Source organism: Ranitomeya imitator, chromosome 2 (genome assembly GCF_032444005.1).
Source record: "Ranitomeya imitator isolate aRanImi1 chromosome 2, aRanImi1.pri, whole genome shotgun sequence".
Taxonomy (NCBI): domain Eukaryota; kingdom Metazoa; phylum Chordata; class Amphibia; order Anura; family Dendrobatidae; genus Ranitomeya; species Ranitomeya imitator.
The window spans coordinates 801,214,021-801,235,204 of NC_091283.1; the positions used below are offsets into that span (position 1 = coordinate 801,214,021).

Below are 21,184 nucleotides of genomic sequence, written 5' to 3' on the forward strand. Positions count from 1 at the left end.
TAATATTTTGGTGCAGGAAGGAGGCTACATTTCCTATTCAAAATCGTTTGCACTAACATTGTGGCGTAGGCAGGAGGCCAGATTTCCTAATTAAAATAGTTTGGGCTAATATTGTGGTGCAGGCAGAAAGCCACATTTCCCAATCATGATCTTTTGGGCTAATATTGTGGTGCCAGCAGGATGTCACATTTCCTAATCAAACTTGTTTGGGCTAAGATTTTGTGGTGTAGAAAGGAGGTCACATTTCTTTATCTAAATTATTTGTGCTAATACTGTCTTGCAGGCTTGTCATCACATTTCAGAATCTAAATCCTTTTAGCTAATAGTGTGGTCCAGACACCAGCCTACATTTTTTAATCTGAATCCTTTCTGACAACAGTTTATTCCAGACACAATAAATCTTCTGCTCTATTATTGTGGTGTACGCAGGAGGCCACATTTCCTAATCTAAATAGTTTGTGCGAATATTCTGGTGCAGGCAGAAGACCACATTTCCTAATCTATATCGTTTGTGCTAATAGGAGGCCACATTTTCTAATCTAAATAGTTTGTGCTAATATTCTGGTGCAGGCAGGAGGACACATTTCCTAATCTAATATTAACCAAATATTGGTTATTGTTAGTCAAACATTACATTAATAATTAATATGTGGAATAAAGCCCTGTAACAGAAACCCATCAGCATCTTATTATTGTTGTGTCAATGACTTCACAAAGGCATCCTACTACCACATAAAACCTCTTAACGTTTTGGACTTAATGGGGAAGGAACCAAAGTACCTCCAGTCCTTTAAGATTTTCTTATAAAAACTATTTATTGTTTGAGTTTCCCTTAGTAGTAGAAAATATGAAATGTGGATTACTTGAACATCTATGCAAACAGCATATGATATCTGATGATTGTATATGATTTCATAATTTCGAAAATATACCTGAGCAGACGACTCCAGCATCTTCATTATGTCCACAGTTATGCACTGTAAATGGTTGGTGTAGACAGTCCCATACGTGTTGTTCATTGCCGGTGCATTGCACATCATCCAATACAATTACTCCTTGTCCTTGGCCAAATGCAGCACTGCCATTAAATGCAAGAGCTTGGCCACAATTTAACTGACGGCATACAACTTGTGCAGCATTAATATCCCAATAATCATCACACACAGTTCCCCATGCTCCATTATAGAGGATTTCTACACGACCGTTACATTGACCATTGCCATTTACCAGTCTTATTGACAAGTCTGAACCTGAACCTATAAAAAAGGAGAATGGTCATTTCTAAAAACAATGTATTATAAATTATCTTAAAGGGAACCTGACAGGTCCCCTATAAAGCATTTGCATTATTGTTACTAAATACCCTGCCTATTCAGCCCTTTTTAGTGTTTAAAACCTAAATACATGTTAAAAAAATTCTTTATAAATAGTGATGAGCGGACTTATCCGGAAAACTTTCAGCAATCTCAAATTTGGCACGAACATAGCTCATTTGGATTTGTGCACGGATTTAAGAGCATTTTCCCTTAAAGTCAGCAGAATTCAGGAACAGTTCAGTAAATGATTGTGTTTCCACTAATGCTTTTGTTAGGACTTTGGATAGGATAGTGGTGCTGTATGTTGAGCGGGGGGGGGGTCTTTAATGAGGGGATTTAGTGTGGAGAGGTCAGAGGAACGGCGGACTGTTTTTCTTTTTTAATTTCTTCTCTTTATGTTAACTTAATGTGTGTAGATTCTGGCAGACGATCACACCACAAATACCTTCCATAATGTCCAGACACAAGGGCTTCTGTAATTGGTTGCAAAAATCACATGACCCTCTCCTTATAAAAAAGCGGATATGTGTTTTTGGTGGCATGATTTTGTCAGTGTAACAGTACAGAGAGGCTGCTACAGTGGCTGCTGCAAGTTTTCAGATAGTTAGAAATGCAGTTTAGTGTCAGTTTCTTCAGCTATATTGGATTCTGTGTAAAATCAACCTTCCTTCATCTAAAATGATTGTGGTAATAGTGTGGTGAAGGCAGGGCGCCACATTTCCTAATCACAATTAATTGGATTAATATTTTGGTGCAGGAAGGAGGCTACATTTCCTATTCAAAATCGTTTGCACTAACATTTTGGCGTAGGCAGGAGGCCAGATTTCCTAATGAAAATAGTTTGGGCTAATATTGTGGTGCAGGCAGAAAGCCACATTTCCCAATCATGATCTTTTGGGCTAATATTGTGGTGCCAGCAGGATGTCACATTTCCTAATCAAACTTGTTTGGGCTAAGATTTTGTGGTGCAGAAAGGAGGTCACATTTCTTTATCTAAATTATTTGTGCTAATACTGTCTTGCAGGCTTGTCATCACATTTCAGAATCTAAATCCTTTTAGCTAATAGTGTGGTCCAGACACCAGCCTACATTTTTTAATCTGAATCCTTTCTGACAACAGTTTATTCCAGACACAATAAATCTTCTGCTCTATTTTTGTGGTGTACGCAGGAGGCCACATTTCCCAATCTAAATAGTTTGTGCGAATATTCTGGTGCAGGCAGAAGACCACATTTCCTAATCTATATCGTTTGTGCTAATAGGAGGCCACATTTTCTAATCTAAATAGTTTGTGCTAATATTCTGGTGCAGGCAGGAGGACACATTTCCTAATCTAATATTAGCCAAATATTGGTTATTGTTAGTCAAACATTACATTAATAATTAATATGTGGAATAAAGCCCTGTAACAGAAACCCATCAGCATCTTATTATTGTTGTGTCAATGACTTCACAAAGGCATCCTACTACCACATAGAACCTCTTAACATTTTGGACTTAATGGGGAAGGAACCAAAGTACCTCCAGTCCTTTAAGATTTTCTTATAAAAACTATTTATTGTTTGAGTTTCCCTTAGTAGTAGAAAATATGAAATGTGGATTACTTGAACATCTATGCAAACAACATATGATATCAGATGATTGTATAAGATTTCATAATTTCAAAAATATACCTGAGCAGACGACTCCAGCATCTTCATTATGTCCACAGTTATGCACTGTAAATGGTTGGTGTAGACAGTCCCATACGTGTTGTTCATTGCCGGTGCATTGCACATCATCCAATACAATTACTCCTTGTCCTTGGCCAAATGCAGCACTGCCATTAAATGCAAGTGCTTGGCCACAATTTAACTGACGGCATACAACTTGTGCAGCATTATTATCCCAATAATCATCACACACAGTTCCCCATGCTCCATTATAGAGGATTTCTACACGACCGTTACATTGACCATTGCCATTTACCAGTCTTATTGACAAGTCTGAACCTGAACCTAAAAAAAAGGAGAATGGTCATTTCAAAAAACAATGTATTATAAATTATCTTAAAGGGAACCTGACAGGTCCCCTATAAAGCATTTGTATTATTGTTACTAAATACCCTGCCTATTCAGCCCTTTGTAGTGTTTAAAACCTAAATACATGTTAAAAAAATTCTTTATAAATAGTGATAAGCGGACTTATCCGAAAAACTTTCAGCAATCTCAAATTTGGCACGAACATAGCTCATTTGGATTTGTGCACGGATTTAAGAGCATTTTCCCTTAAAGTCAGCAGAATTCGGGAACAGTTCAGTAAATGATTGGGTTTCCACTAATGCTTTTGTTAGGACTTTGGTTAGGATAGCGGTGCTGTATGTTGAGCAGGGGGGTCTTTAATGAGGGGATTTAGTGTGGAGAGGTCAGAGGAACGGCAGACTGTTTTTCTTTTTTAATTTTTTCTCTTTATGTTAACTTAATGTGTGTAGATTCTGGCAGACGATCACACAACAAATACCTTCCACAATGTCCAGACACAAGGGCTTCTGTAATTGGTTGCAAAAATCACATGACCCTCTCCTTATAAAAAGCGGATATGTTGTTTTGTTGGCATGATTTTGTCAGTGTCACAATACAGAGAGGCTGCTACAGTGGCTGCTGCAAGTTTTCAGATAGTTAGAAATGCAGTTTAGTGTCAGTTTCTTCAGCTATATTGGATCCTGTGTAAAATCAACCTTTCTTCATCTAAAATGATTGTGCTAATAGTGTGGTGCAGGCAGGGTGCCACATTTCCTAATCACAATTAATTGGATTAATATTTTGGTGCAGGAAGGAGGCTACATTTCCTATTCAAAATCGTTTGCACTAACATTGTGGTGTAGGCAGGAGGCCAGATTTGCTAATGAAAATAGTTTGGGCTAATATTGTGCTGTAGGCAGAAAGCCACATTTCCCAATCATGATCTTTTGGGCTAATATTGTGGTGCCAGCAGGATGTCACATTTCCTAATCAAACTTGTTTGGGCTAAGATTTTGTTGAACAGAAAGGAGGTCACATTTCTATATCTAAATTATTTGTGCTAATACTGTCTTGCAGGCTTGTCATCACATTTCAGAATCTAAATCCTTTTAGCTAATAGTGTGGTCCAGACACCAGCCTACATTTTTTAATCTGAATCCTTTCTGACAACAGTTTATTCCAGACACTAAATCTTCTGCTCTATTATTGTGGTGTACGCAGGAGACCACATTAACTAATCTAAATAGTTTGTGCTAATATTCTGGTGCAGGCAGGAGGACACATTTCCTAATCTAATATTAGCCAAATATTGGTTATTGTTAGTCAAACATTACATTAATAATTAATATGTGGAATAAAGCCCTGTAACAGAAACCCATCAGCATCTTATTATTGTTGTGTCAATGACTTCACAAAGGCATCCTACTACCACATAGAACCTCTTAACATTTTGGACTTAATGGGGAAGGAACCAAAGTACCTCCAGTCCTTTAAGATTTTCTTATAAAAACTATTTATTGTTTGAGTTTCCCTTAGTAGTAGAAAATATGAAATGTGGATTACTTGAAAATCTATGCAAACAACATATGATATCAGATGATTGTATAAGATTTCATAATTTCAAAAATATACCTGAGCAGACGACTCCAGCATCTTCATTATGTCCACAGTTATGCACTGTAAATGGTTGGTGTAGACAGTCCCATACGTGTTGTTCATTGCCGGTGCATTGCACATCATCCAATACAATTACTCCTTGTCCTTGGCCAAATGCAGCACTGCCATTAAATGCAAGTGCTTGGCCACAATTTAACTGACGGCATACAACTTGTGCAGCATTAATATCCCAATAATCATCACACACAGTTCCCCATGCTCCATTATAGAGGATTTCTACACGACCGTTACATTGACCATTGCCATTTACCAGTCTTATTGACAAGTCTGAACCTGAACCTAAAAAAAAGGAGAATGGTCATTTCTAAAAACAATGTATTATAAATTATCTTAAAGGGAACCTGACAGGTCCCCTATAAAGCATTTGTATTATTGTTACTAAATACCCTGCCTATTCAGCCCTTTGTAGTGTTTAAAACCTAAATACATGTTAAAAAAATTCTTTATAAATAGTGATAAGCGGACTTATCCGAAAAACTTTCAGCAATCTCAAATTTGGCACGAACATAGCTCATTTGGATTTGTGCACGGATTTAAGAGCATTTTCCCTTAAAGTCAGCAGAATTCAGGAACAGTTTAGTAAATGATTGTGTTTCCACTAATGCTTTTGTTAGGAATTTGGCTAGGATAGTGGTGCTGTATTTTGAGCGGGGGAGTCTTTAATGAGGGGATTTAGTGTGGAGAGGTCAGAGGAATGGCGGACTGTTTTTCTTTTTTAATTTTTTCTCTTTATGTTAACTTAATGTGTGTAGATTCTGGCAGACAATCACACCACAAATACCTTCCACAATGTCCAGACACAAGGGCTTCTGCAATTGGTTGCAAAAATCACATAACCCTCTCCTTATAAAAAAGCGGATATGTTGTTTTGGTGGCATGATTTTGTCAGTGTAACAGTACAGAGAGGCTGCTACAGTGGCTGCTGCAAGTTTTCAGATAGTTAGAAATGCAGTTTAGTGTCAGTTTCTTCAGCTATATTGGATCCTGTGTAAAATCAACCTTCCTTCATCTAAAATGATTGTGCTAATAGTGTGGTGCAGGCAGGGTGCCACATTTCCTAATCACAATTAATTGGATTAATATTTTGGTGCAGGAAGGAGGCTACATTTCCTATTCAAAATTGTTTGCACTAACATTGTGGTGTAGGCAGGAGGCCAGATTTCCTAATGAAAATAGTTTGGGCTAATATTGTGGTGCAGGCAGAAAGCCACATTTCCCAATCATGATCTTTTGGGCTAATATTGTGGTGCCAGCAGGATGTCACATTTCCTAATCAAACTTGTTTGGGCTAAGATTTTGTGGTGCAGAAAGGAGGTCACATTTCTTTATCTAAATTATTTGTGCTAATACTGTCTTGCAGGCTTGTCATCACATTTCAGAATCTAAATCCTTTTAGCTAATAGTGTGGTCCAGACACCAGCCTACATTTTTTAATCTGAATCCTTTCTGACAACAGTTTATTCCAGACACAATAAATCTTCTGCTCTATTATTGTGGTGTACGCAGGAGGCCACATTTCCTAATCTAAATAGTTTGTGCGAATATTCTGGTGCAGGCAGAAGACCACATTTCCTAATCTATATCGTTTGTGCTAATAGGAGGCCACATTTTCTAATCTAAATAGTTTGTGCTAATATTCTGGTGCAGGCAGGAGGACACATTTCCTAATCTAATATTAACCAAATATTGGTTATTGTTAGTCAAACATTACACTAATAATTATGTGGAATAAAGCCCTGTAACAGAAACCCATCAGCATCTTATTATTGTTGTGTCAATGACTTCACAAAGGCATCCTACTACCACATAAAACCTCTTAACGTTTTGGACTTAATGGGGAAGGAACCAAAGTACCTCCAGTCCTTTAAGATTTTCTTATAAAAACTATTTATTGTTTGAGTTTCCCTTAGTAGTAGAAAATATGAAATGTGGATTACTTGAACATCTATGCAAACAGCATATGATATCTGATGATTGTATATGATTTCATAATTTCGAAAATATACCTGAGCAGACGACTCCAGCATCTTCATTATGTCCACAGTTATGCACTGTAAATGGTTGGTGTAGACAGTCCCATACGTGTTGTTCATTGCCGGTGCATTGCACATCATCCAATACAATTACTCCTTGTCCTTGGCCAAATGCAGCACTGCCATTAAATGCAAGAGCTTGGCCACAATTTAACTGACGGCATACAACTTGTGCAGCATTAATATCCCAATAATCATCACACACAGTTCCCCATGCTCCATTATAGAGGATTTCTACACGACCGTTACATTGACCATTGCCATTTACCAGTCTTATTGACAAGTCTGAACCTGAACCTAAAAAAAAGGAGAATGGTCATTTCTAAAAACAATGTATTATAAATTATCTTAAAGGGAACCTGACAGGTCCCCTATAAAGCATTTGTATTATTGTTACTAAATACCCTGCCTATTCAGCCCTTTGTAGTGTTTAAAACCTAAATACATGTTAAAAAAATTCTTTATAAATAGTGATGAGCGGACTTATCCGGAAAACTTTCAGCAATCTCAAATTTGGCACGAACATAGCTCATTTGGATTTGTGCACGGATTTAAGAGCATTTTCCCTTAAAGTCAGCAGAATTCAGGAACAGTTCAGTAAATGATTGTGTTTCCACTAATGCTTTTGTTAGGACTTTGGATAGGATAGTGGTGCTGTATGTTGAGCGGGGGGGTCTTTAATGAGGGGATTTAGTGTGGAGAGGTCAGAGGAACGGCGGACTGTTTTTCTTTTTTAATTTTTTCTCTTTATGTTAACTTAATGTGTGTAGATTCTGGCAGACGATCACACCACAAATACCTTCCACAATGTCCAGACACAAGGGCTTCTGTAATTGGTTGCAAAAATCACATGACCCTCTCCTTATAAAAAAGCGGATTTGTGTTTTTGGTGGCATGATTTTGTCAGTGTAACAGTACAGAGAGGCTGCTACAGTGGCTGCTGCAAGTTTTCAGATAGTTAGAAATGCAGTTTAGTGTCAGTTTCTTCAGCTATATTGGATCCTGTGTAAAATCAACCTTCCTTCATCTAAAATGATTGTGGTAATAGTGTGGTGAAGGCAGGGCGCCACATTTCCTAATCACAATTAATTGGATTAATATTTTGGTGCAGGAAGGAGGCTACATTTCCTATTCAAAATCGTTTGCACTAACATTGTGGCGTAGGCAGGAGGCCAGATTTCCTAATGAAAATAGTTTGGGCTAATATTGTGGTGCAGGCAGAAAGCCACATTTCCCAATCATGATCTTTTGGGCTAATATTGTGGTGCCAGCAGGATGTCACATTTCCTAATCAAACTTGTTTGGGCTAAGATTTTGTGGTGCAGAAAGGAGGTCACATTTCTTTATCTAAATTATTTGTGCTAATACTGTCTTGCAGGCTTGTCATCACATTTCAGAATCTAAATCCTTTTAGCTAATAGTGTGGTCCAGACACCAGCCTACATTTTTTAATCTGAATCCTTTCTGACAACAGTTTATTCCAGACACAATAAATCTTCTGCTCTATTATTGTGGTGTATGCAGGAGGCCACATTTCCTAATCTAAATAGTTTGTGCGAATATTCTGGTGCAGGCAGAAGACCACATTTCCTAATCTATATCGTTTGTGCTAATAGGAGGCCACATTTTCTAATCTAAATAGTTTGTGCTAATATTCTGGTGCAGGCAGGAGGACACATTTCCTAATCTAATATTAACCAAATATTGGTTATTGTTAGTCAAACATTACATTAATAATTAATATGTGGAATAAAGCCCTGTAACAGAAACCCATCAGCATCTTATTATTGTTGTGTCAATGACTTCACAAAGGCATCCTACTACCACATAGAACCTCTTAACATTTTGGACTTAATGGGGAAGGAACCAAAGTACCTCCAGTCCTTTAAGATTTTCTTATAAAAACTACTTATTGTTTGAGTTTCCCTTAGTAGTAGAAAATATGAAATGTGGATTACTTGAACATCTATGCAAACAACATATGATATCAGATGATTGTATAAGATTTCATCATTTCAAAAATATACCTGAGCAGACGACTCCAGCATCTTCATTATGTCCACAGTTATGCACTGTAAATGGTTGGTGTAGACAGTCCCATACGTGTTGTTCATTGCCGGTGCATTGCACATCATCCAATACAATTACTCCTTGTCCTTGGCCAAATGCAGCACTGCCATTAAATGCAAGAGCTTGGCCACAATTTAACTGACGGCATACAACTTGTGCAGCATTAATATCCCAATAATCATCACACACAGTTCCCCATGCTCCATTATAGAGGATTTCTACACGACCGTTACATTGACCATTGCCATTTACCAGTCTTATTGACAAGTCTGAACCTGAACCTAAAAAAAAGGAGAATGGTCATTTCTAAAAACAATGTATTATAAATTATCTTAAAGGGAACCTGACAGGTCCCCAATAAAGCATTTGTATTATTGTTACTAAATACCCTGCCTATTCAGCCCTTTGTAGTGTTTAAAACCTAAATACATGTTAAAAAAATTCTTTATAAATAATGATGAGCGGACTTATCCGGAAAACTTTCAGCAATCTCAAATTTGGCACGAACATAGCTCATTTGGATTTGTGCACGGATTTAAGAGCATTTTCCCTTAAAGTCAGCAGAATTCAGGAACAGTTCAGTAAATGATTGTGTTTCCACTAATGCTTTTGTTAGGACTTTGGATAGGATAGTGGTGCTGTATGTTGAGCAGGGGGGGTCTTTAATGAGGGGATTTAGTGTGGAGAGGTCAGAGGAACGGCGGACTGTTTTTCTTTTTTAATTTTTTCTCTTTATGTTAACTTAATGTGTGTAGATTCTGGCAGACGATCACACCACAAATACCTTCCACAATGTCCAGACACAAGGGCTTCTGTAATTGGTTGCAAAAATCACATGACCCTCTCCTTATAAAAAAGCGGATATGTGTTTTTGGTGGCATGATTTTGTCAGTGTAACAGTACAGAGAGGCTGCTACAGTGGCTGCTGCAAGTTTTCAGATAGTTAGAAATGCAGTTTAGTGTCAGTTTCTTCAGCTATATTGGATCCTGTGTAAAATCAACCTTCCTTCATCTAAAATGATTGTGCTAATTGTGTGGTGCAGGCAGGGTGCCACATTTCCTAATCACAATTAATTGGATTAATATTTTGGTGCAGGAAGGAGGCTACATTTCCTATTCAAAATTGTTTGCACTAACATTGTGGTGTAGGCAGGAGGCCAGATTTCCTAATGAAAATAGTTTGGGCTAATATTGTGGTGCAGGCAGAAAGCCACATTTCCCAATCATGATCTTTTGGGCTAATATTGTGGTGCCAGCAGGATGTCACATTTCCTAATCAAACTTGTTTGGGCTAAGATTTTGTGGTGCAGAAAGGAGGTCACATTTCTTTATCTAAATTATTTGTGCTAATACTGTCTTGCAGGCTTGTCATCACATTTCAGAATCTAAATCCTTTTAGCTAATAGTGTGGTCCAGACACCAGCCTACATTTTTTAATCTGAATCCTTTCTGACAACAGTTTATTCCAGACACAATAAATCTTCTGCTCTATTATTGTGGTGTACGCAGGAGGCCACATTTCCTAATCTAAATAGTTTGTGCGAATATTCTGGTGCAGGCAGAAGACCACATTTCCTAATCTATATCGTTTGTGCTAATAGGAGGCCACATTTTCTAATCTAAATAGTTTGTGCTAATATTCTGGTGCAGGCAGGAGGACACATTTCCTAATCTAATATTAACCAAATATTGGTTATTGTTAGTCAAACATTACATTAATAATTAATATGTGGAATAAAGCCCTGTAACAGAAACCCATCAGCATGTTATTATTGTTGTGTCAATGACTTCACAAAGGCATCCTACTACCACATAAAACCTCTTAACGTTTTGGACTTAATGGGGAAGGAACCAAAGTACCTCCAGTCCTTTAAGATTTTCTTATAAAAACTATTTATTGTTTGAGTTTCCCTTAGTAGTAGAAAATATGAAATGTAGATTACTTGAACATCTATGCAAACAGCATATGATATCTGATGATTGTATATGATTTCATAATTTCGAAAATATACCTGAGCAGACGACTCCAGCATCTTCATTATGTCCACAGTTATGCACTGTAAATGGTTGGTGTAGACAGTCCCATACGTGTTGTTCATTGCCGGTGCATTGCACATCATCCAATACAATTACTCCTTGTCCTTGGCCAAATGCAGCACTGCCATTAAATGCAAGAGCTTGGCCACAATTTAACTGACGGCATACAACTTGTGCAGCATTAATATCCCAATAATCATCACACACAGTTCCCCATGCTCCATTATAGAGGATTTCTACACGACCGTTACATTGACCATTGCCATTTACCAGTCTTATTGACAAGTCTGAACCTGAACCTAAAAAAAGGAGAATGGTCATTTCTAAAAACAATGTATTATAAATTATCTTAAAGGGAACCTGACAGGTCCCCTATAAAGCATTTGTATTATTGTTACTAAATACCCTGCCTATTCAGCCCTTTGTAGTGTTTAAAACCTAAATACATGTTAAAAAAATTCTTTATAAATAGTGATGAGCGGACTTTTCCGGAAAACTTTCAGCAATCTCAAATTTGGCACGAACATAGCTCATTTGGATTTGTGCACGGATTTAAGAGCATTTTCCCTTAAAGTCAGCAGAATTCAGGAACAGTTCAGTAAATGATTGTGTTTCCACTAATGCTTTTGTTAGGACTTTGGATAGGATAGTGGTGCTGTATGTTGAGCGGGGGGGGGGGGTCTTTAATGAGGGGATTTAGTGTGGAGAGGTCAGAGGAACGGCGGACTGTTTTTCTTTTTTAATTTTTTCTCTTTATGTTAACTTAATGTGTGTAGATTCTGGCAGACGATCACACCACAAATACCTTCCACAATGTCCAGACACAAGGGCTTCTGTAATTGATTGCAAAAATCACATGACCCTCTCCTTATAAAAATGCGGATATGTGTTTTTGGTGGCATGATTTTGTCAGTGTAACAGTACAGAGAGGCTGCTACAGTGGCTGCTGCAAGTTTTCAGATAGTTAGAAATGCAGTTTAGTGTCAGTTTCTTCAGCTATATTGGATCCTGTGTAAAATCAACCTTCCTTCATCTAAAATGATTGTGGTAATAGTGTGGTGAAGGCAGGGCGCCACATTTCCTAATCACAATTAATTGGATTAATATTTTGGTGCAGGAAGGAGGCTACATTTCCTATTCAAAATCGTTTGCACTAACATTGTGGCGTAGGCAGGAGGCCAGATTTCCTAATGAAAATAGTTTGGGCTAATATTGTGGTGCAGGCAGAAATCCACATTTCCCAATCATGATCTTTTGGGCTAATATTGTGGTGCCAGCAGGATGTCACATTTCCTAATCAAACTTGTTTGGGCTAAGATTTTGTGGTGCAGAAAGGAGGTCACATTTCTTTATCTAAATTATTTGTGCTAATACTGTCTTGCAGGCTTGTCATCACATTTCAGAATCTAAATCCTTTTAGCTAATAGTGTGGTCCAGACACCAGCCTACATTTTTTAATCTGAATCCTTTCTGACAACAGTTTATTCCAGACACAATAAATCTTCTGCTCTATTATTGTGGTGTACGCAGGAGGCCACATTTCCTAATCTAAATAGTTTGTGCGAATATTCTGGTGCAGGCAGAAGACCACATTTCCTAATCTATATCGTTTGTGCTAATAGGAGGCCACATTTTCTAATCTAAATAGTTTGTGCTAATATTCTGGTGCAGGCAGGAGGACACATTTCCTAATCTAATATTAACCAAATATTGGTTATTGTTAGTCAAACATTACATTAATAATTAATATGTGGAATAAAGCCCTGTAACAGAAACCCATCAGCATCTTATTATTGTTGTGTCAATGACTTCACAAAGGCATCCTACTACCACATAGAACCTCTTAACATTTTGGACTTAATGGGGAAGGAACCAAAGTACCTCCAGTCCTTTAAGATTTTCTTATAAAAACTATTTATTGTTTGAGTTTCCCTTAGTAGTAGAAAATATGAAATGTGGATTACTTGAACATCTATGCAAACAACATATGATATCAGATGATTGTATAAGATTTCATCATTTCAAAAATATACCTGAGCAGGCGACTCCAGCATCTTCATTATGTCCACAGTTATGCACTGTAAATGGTTGGTGTACACAGTCCCATACGTGTTGTTCATTGCCGGTGCATTGCACATCATCCAATACAATTACTCCTTGTCCTTGGCCAAATGCAGCACTGCCATTAAATGCAAGAGCTTGGCCACAATTTAACTGACGGCATACAACTTGTGCAGCATTAATATCCCAATAATCATCACACACAGTTCCCCATGCTCCATTATAGAGGATTTCTACACGACCGTTACATTGACCATTGCCATTTACCAGTCTTATTGACAAGTCTGAACCTGAACCTAAAAAAAAGGAGAATGGTCATTTCTAAAAACAATGTATTATAAATTATCTTAAAGGGAACCTGACAGGTCCCCTATAAAGCATTTGTATTATTGTTACTAAATACCCTGCCTATTCAGCCCTTTGTAGTGTTTAAAACCTAAATACATGTTAAAAAAATTCTTTATAAATAGTGATGAGCGGACTTATCCGGAAAACTTTCAGCAATCTCAAATTTGGCACGAACATAGCTCATTTGGATTTGTGCACGGATTTAAGAGCATTTTCCCTTAAAGTCAGCAGAATTCAGGAACAGTTCAGTAAATTATTGTGTTTCCACTAATGCTTTTGTTAGGACTTTGGATAGGATAGTGGTGCTGTATGTTGAGCGGGGGGGGGGGTCTTTAATGAGGGGATTTAGTGTGGAGAGGTCAGAGGAACGGCGGACTGTTTTTCTTTTTTAATTTTTTCTCTTTATGTTAACTTAATGTGTGTAGATTCTGGCAGACGATCACACCACAAATACCTTCCACAATGTCCAGACACAAGGGCTTCTGTAATTGGTTGCAAAAATCACGTGACCCTCTCCTTATAAAAAAGCGGATATGTGTTTTTGGTGGCATGATTTTGTCAGTGTAACAGTACAGAGAGGCTGCTACAGTGGCTGCTGCAAGTTTTCAGATAGTTAGAAATGCAGTTTAGTGTCAGTTTCTTCAGCTATATTGGATCCTGTGTAAAATCAACCTTCCTTCATCTAAAATGATTGTGGTAATAGTGTGGTGAAGGCAGGGCGCCACATTTCCTAATCACAATTAATTGGATTAATATTTTGGTGCAGGAAGGAGGCTACATTTCCTATTCAAAATCGTTTGCACTAACATTGTGGCGTAGGCAGGAGGCCAGATTTCCTAATGAAAATAGTTTGGGCTAATATTGTGGTGCAGGCAGAAAGCCACATTTCCCAATCATGATCTTTTGGGCTAATATTGTGGTGCCAGCAGGATGTCACATTTCCTAATCAAACTTGTTTGGGCTAAGATTTTGTGGTGCAGAAAGGAGGTCACATTTCTTTATCTAAATTATTTGTGCTAATACTGTCTTGCAGGCTTGTCATCACATTTCAGAATCTAAATCCTTTTAGCTAATAGTGTGGTCCAGACACCAGCCTACATTTTTTAATCTGAATCCTTTCTGACAACAGTTTATTCCAGACACAATAAATCTTCTGCTCTATTATTGTGGTGTACGCAGGAGGCCACATTTCCTAATCTAAATAGTTTGTGCGAATATTCTGGTGCAGGCAGAAGACCACATTTCCTAATCTATATCGTTTGTGCTAATAGGAGGCCACATTTTCTAATCTAAATAGTTTGTGCTAATATTCTGGTGCAGGCAGGAGGACACATTTCCTAATCTAATATTAACCAAATATTGGTTATTGTTAGTCAAACATTACATTAATAATTAATATGTGGAATAAAGCCCTGTAACAGAAACCCATCAGCATCTTATTATTGTTGTGTCAATGACTTCACAAAGGCATCCTACTACCACATAGAACCTCTTAACATTTTGGACTTAATGGGGAAGGAACCAAAGTACCTCCAGTCCTTTAAGATTTTCTTATAAAAACTATTTATTGTTTGAGTTTCCCTTAGTAGTAGAAAATATGAAATGTGGATTACTTGAACATCTATGCAAACAAGATATGATATCAGATGATTGTATAAGATTTCATCATTTCAAAAATATACCTGAGCAGACGACTCCAGCATCTTCATTATGTCCACAGTTATGCACTGTAAATGGTTGGTGTAGACAGTCCCATACGTGTTGTTCATTGCCGGTGCATTGCACATCATCCAATACAATTACTCCTTGTCCTTGGCCAAATGCAGCACTGCCATTAAATGCAAGTGCTTGGCCACAATTTAACTGACGGCATACAACTTGTGCAGCATTAATATCCCAATAATCATCACACACAGTTCCCCATGCTCCATTATAGAGGATTTCTACACGACCGTTACATTGACCATTGCCATTTACCAGTCTTATTGACAAGTCTGAACCTGAACCTAAAAAAAAGGAGAATGGTCATTTCAAAAAACAATGTATTATAAATTATCTTAAAGGGAACCTGACAGGTCCCCTATAAAGCATTTGTATTATTGTTACTAAATACCCTGCCTATTCAGCCCTTTGTAGTGTTTAAAACCTAAATACATGTTAAAAAAATTCTTTATAAATAGTGATAAGCGGACTTATCCGGAAAACTTTCAGCAATCTCAAATTTGGCACAAACATAGCTCATTTGGATTTGTGCACGGATTTAAGAGCATTTTCCCTTAAAGTCAGCAGAATTCAGGAACAGTTCAGTAAATGATTGGGTTTCCACTAATGCTTTTGTTAGGACTTTGGTTAGGATAGTGGTGCTGTATGTTGAGCAGGGGGGTCTTTAATGAGGGGATTTAGTGTGGAGAGGTCAGAGGAACGGCAGACTGTTTTTCTTTTTTAATTTTTTCTCTTTATGTTAACTTAATGTGTGTAGATTGTGGCAGACGATCACACAACAAATACCTTCCACAATGTCCAGACACAAGGGCTTCTGTAATTGGTTGCAAAAATCACATGACCCTCTCCTTATAAAAAGCGGATATGTTGTTTTGTTGGCATGATTTTGTCAGTGTCACAATACAGAGAGGCTGCTACAGTGGCTGCTGCAAGTTTTCAGATAGTTAGAAATGCAGTTTAGTGTCAGTTTCTTCAGCTATATTGGATCCTGTATAAAATCAACCTTTCTTCATCTAAAATGATTGTGCTAATAGTGCGGTGCAGGCAGGGTGCCACATTTCCTAATCACAATTAATTGGATTAATATTTTGGTGCAGGAAGGAGGCTACATTTCCTATTTAAAATCGTTTGCACTAACATTGTGGTGTAGGCAGGAGGCCAGATTTGCTAATGAAAATAGTTTGGGCTAATATTGTGCTGTAGGCAGAAAGCCACATTTCCCAATCATGATCTTTTGGGCTAATATTGTGGTGCCAGCAGGATGTCACATTTCCTAATCAAACTTGTTTGGGCTAAGATTTTGTTGAACAGAAAGGAGGTCACATTTCTATATCTAAATTATTTGTGCTAATACTGTCTTGCAGGCTTGTCATCACATTTCAGAATCTAAATCCTTTTAGCTAATAGTGTGGTCCAGACACCAGCCTACATTTTTTAATCTGAATCCTTTCTGACAACAGTTTATTCCAGACACACTAAATCTTCTGCTCTATTATTGTGGTGTACGCAGGAGACCACATTAACTAATCTAAATAGTTTGTGCTAATATTCTGGTGCAGGCAGGAGGACACATTTCCTAATCTAATATTAGCCAAATATTGGTTATTGTTAGTCAAACATTACATTAATAATTAATATGTGGAATAAAGCCCTGTAACAGAAACCCATCAGCATCTTATTATTGTTGTGTCAATGACTTCACAAAGGCATCCTACTACCACATAGAACCTCTTAACATTTTGGACTTAATGGGGAAGGAACCAAAGTACCTCCAGTCCTTTAAGATTTTCTTATAAAAACTATTTATTGTTTGAGTTTCCCTTAGTAGTAGAAAATATGAAATGTGGATTACTTGAACATCTATGCAAACAGCATATGATATCTGATGATTGTATATGATTTCATAATTTCGAAAATATACCTGAGCAGACGACTCCAGCATCTTCATTATGTCCACAGTTATGCACTGTAAATGGTTGGTGTAGACAGTCCCATACGTGTTGTTCATTGCCGGTGCATTGCACATCATCCAATACAATTACTCCTTGTCCTTGGCCAAATGCAGCACTGCCATTAAATGCAAGAGCTTGGCCACAATTTAACTGACGGCATACAACTTGTGCAGCATTAATATCCCAATAATCATCACACACAGTTCCCCATGCTCCATTATAGAGGATTTCTACACGACCGTTACATTGACCATTGCCATTTACCAGTCTTATTGACAAGTCTGAACCTGAACCTAAAAAAAAGGAGAATGGTCATTTCTAAAAACAATGTATTATAAATTATCTTAAAGGGAACCTGACAGGTCCCCTATAAAGCATTTGTATTATTGTTACTAAATACCCTGCCTATTCAGCCCTTTGTAGTGTTTAAAACCTAAATACATGTTAAAAAAATTCTTTATAAATAGTGATGAGCGGACTTATCCGGAAAACTTTCAGCAATCTCAAATTTGGCACGAACATAGCTCATTTGGATTTGTGCACGGATTTAAGAGCATTTTCCCTTAAAGTCAGCAGAATTCAGGAACAGTTCAGTAAATTATTGTGTTTCCACTAATGCTTTTGTTAGGACTTTGGATAGGATAGTGGTGCTGTATGTTGAGCGGGGGGGGGGGTCTTTAATGAGGGGATTTAGTGTGGAGAGGTCAGAGGAACGGCGGACTGTTTTTCTTTTCTAATTTTTTCTCTTTATGTTAACTTAATGTGTGTAGATTCTGGCAGACGATCACACCACAAATACCTTCCACAATGTCCAGACACAAGGGCTTCTGTAATTGGTTGCAAAAATCACATGACCCTCTCCTTATAAAAAAGCGGATATGTGTTTTTGGTGGCATGATTTTGTCAGTGTAACAGTACAGAGAGGCTGCTACAGTGGCTGCTGCAAGTTTTCAGATAGTTAGAAATGCAGTTTAGTGTCAGTTTCTTCAGCTATATTGGATCCTGTATAAAATCAACCTTTCTTCATCTAAAATGATTGTGCTAATAGTGCGGTGCAGGCAGGGTGCCACATTTCCTAATCACAATTAATTGGATTAATATTTTGGTGCAGGAAGGAGGCTACATTTCCTATTCAAAATCGTTTGCACTAACATTGTGGCGTAGGCAGGAGGCCAGATTTCCTAATGAAAATAGTTTGGGCTAATATTGTGGTGCAGGCAGAAAGCCACATTTCCCAATCATGATCTTTTGGGCTAATATTGTGGTGCCAGCAGGATGTCACATTTCCTAATCAAACTTGTTTGGGCTAAGATTTTGTGGTGCAGAAAGGAGGTCACATTTCTTTATCTAAATTATTTGTGCTAATACTGTCTTGCAGGCTTGTCATCACATTTCAGAATCTAAATCCTTTTAGCTAATAGTGTGGTCCAGACACCAGCCTACATTTTTTAATCTGAATCCTTTCTGACAACAGTTTATTCCAGACACAATAAATCTTCTGCTCTATTATTGTGGTGTACGCAGGAGGCCACATTTCCTAATCTAAATAGTTTGTGCGAATATTCTGGTGCAGGCAGGAGGACACATTTCCTAATCTAATATTAGCCAAATATTGGTTATTGTTAGTCAAACATTACATTAATAATTAATATGTGGAATAAAGCCCTGTAACAGAAACCCATCAGCATCTTATTATTGTTGTGTCAATGACTTCACAAAGGCATCCTACTACCACATAGAACCTCTTAACATTTTGGACTTAATGGGGAAGGAACCAAAGTACCTCCAGTCCTTTAAGATTTTCTTATAAAAACTATTTATTGTTTGAGTTTCCCTTAGTAGTAGAAATATGAAATGTGGATTACTTGAACATCTATGCAAACAGCATATGATATCTGATGATTGTATATGATTTCATAATTTCGAAAATATACCTGAGCAGACGACTCCAGCATCTTCATTATGTCCACAGTTATGCACTGTAAATGGTTGGTGTAGACAGTCCCATACGTGTTGTTCATTGCCGGTGCATTGCACATCATCCAATACAATTACTCCTTGTCCTTGGCCAAATGCAGCACTGCCATTAAATGCAAGAGCTTGGCCACAATTTAACTGATGGCATACAACTTGTGCAGCATTAATATCCCAATAATCATCACACACAGTTCCCCATGCTCCATTATAGAGGATTTCTACACGACCGTTACATTGACCATTGCCATTTACCAGTCTTATTGACAAGTCTGAACCTGAACCTAAAAAAAAGGAGAATGGTCATTTCTAAAAACAATGTATTATAAATTATCTTAAAGGGAACCTGACAGGTCCCCTATAAAGCATTTGTATTATTGTTACTAAATACCTTGCCTATTCAGCCCTTTGTAGTGTTTAAAACCTAAATACATGTTAAAAAAAATTCTTTATAAATAGTGATGAGCGGACTTATCCGGAAAACTTTCAGCAATCTCAAATTTGGCACGAACATAGCTCATTTGGATTTGTGCACGGATTTAAGAGCATTTTCCCTTAATGTCGGCAGAATTCAGGAACAGTTCAGTAAATGATTGTGTTTCCACTAATGCTTTTGTTAGGACTTTGGATAGGATAGTGGTGCTGTATGTTGAGCGGGGGGGGGTCTTTAATGAGGGGATTTAGTGTGGAGAGGTCAGAGGAACGGCGGACTGTTTTTCTTTTTTAATTTTTTCTCTTTATGTTAACTTAATGTGTGTAGATTCTGGCAGACGATCACACCACAAATACCTTCCACAATGTCCAGACACAAGGGCTTCTGTAATTGGTTGCAAAAATCACATGACCCTCTCCTTATAAAAAAGCGGATATGTGTTTTTGGTGGCATGATTTTGTCAGTGTAACAGTACAGAGAGGCTGCTACAGTGGCTGCTGCAAGTTTTCAGATAGTTAGAAATGCAGTTTAGTGTCAGTTTCTTCAGCTACATTGGATCCTGTGTAAAATCAACCTTCCTTCATCTAAAATGATTGTGGTAATAGTGTGGTGAAGGCAGGGCGCCACATTTCCTAATCACAATTAATTGGATTAATATTTTGGTGCAGGAAGGAGGCTACATTTCCTATTCAAAATCGTTTGCACTAACATTGTGGCGTAGGCAGGAGGCCAGATTTCCTAATTAAAATAGTTTGGGCTAATATTGTGGTGCAGGCAGAAAGCCACATTTCCCAATCATGATCTTTTGGGCTAATATTGTGGTGCCAGCAGGATGTCACATTTCCTAATCAAACTTGTTTGGGCTAAGATTTTGTGGTGTAGAAAGGAGGTCACATTTCTTTATCTAAATTATTTGTGCTAATACTGTCTTGCAGGCTTGTCATCACATTTCAGAATCTAAATCCTTTTAGCTAATAGTGTGGTCCAGACACCAGCCTACATTTTTTAATCTGAATCCTTTCTGACAACAGTTTATTCCAGACACAATAAATCTTCTGCTCTATTATTGTGGTGTACGCAGGAGGCCACATTTCCTAATCTAAATAGTTTGTGCGAATATTCTGGTGCAGGCAGAAGACCACATTTCCTAATCTATATCGTTTGTGCTAATAGGAGGCCACATTTTCTAATCTAAATAGTTTGTGCTAATATTCTGGTGCAGGCAGGAGGACACATTTCCTAATCTAATATTAACCAAATATTGGTTATTGTTAGTCAAACATTACATTAATAATTAATATGTGGAATAAAGCCCTGTAACAGAAACCCATCAGCATCTTATTATTGTTGTGTCAATGACTTCACAAAGGCATCCTACTACCACATAAAACCTCTTAACGTTTTGGACTTAATGGGGAAGGAACCAAAGTACCTCCAGTCCTTTAAGATTTTCTTATAAAAACTATTTATTGTTTGAGTTTCCCTTAGTAGTAGAAAATATGAAATGTGGATTACTTGAACATCTATGCAAACAGCATATGATATCTGATGATTGTATATG

At 37.5% G+C, this 21,184-nt stretch overlaps 2 protein-coding genes across 2 annotated transcripts in view; both read right to left on the bottom strand.

Annotated features, from left to right (window-relative positions):
* LOC138666834 (scavenger receptor cysteine-rich domain-containing protein DMBT1-like) overlaps positions 1-5,249 on the bottom strand; it is a gene marked incomplete at its 5' end in the record, with an annotated part of 58,526 nt that extends 53,277 nt beyond the window's left edge. The window contains 2 exons of the mRNA XM_069755011.1: positions 933-1,256; positions 4,949-5,249. Coding sequence (XP_069611112.1) covers positions 933-1,256; positions 4,949-5,249 — 625 coding nt within the window. The remainder of the gene's footprint in view (positions 1-932; positions 1,257-4,948) is intronic.
* A 1,730-nt stretch (positions 5,250-6,979) lies between these two features.
* LOC138666835 (uncharacterized) overlaps positions 6,980-21,184 on the bottom strand; it is a gene marked incomplete at its 5' end in the record, with an annotated part of 128,198 nt that continues 113,993 nt past the window's right edge. The window contains 8 exon segments of the mRNA XM_069755012.1: positions 6,980-7,323; positions 9,054-9,377; positions 10,933-10,956; positions 11,058-11,432; positions 13,167-13,490; positions 15,225-15,536; positions 17,186-17,509; positions 19,151-19,468. Coding sequence (XP_069611113.1) covers positions 6,980-7,323; positions 9,054-9,377; positions 10,933-10,956; positions 11,058-11,432; positions 13,167-13,490; positions 15,225-15,536; positions 17,186-17,509; positions 19,151-19,468 — 2,345 coding nt within the window.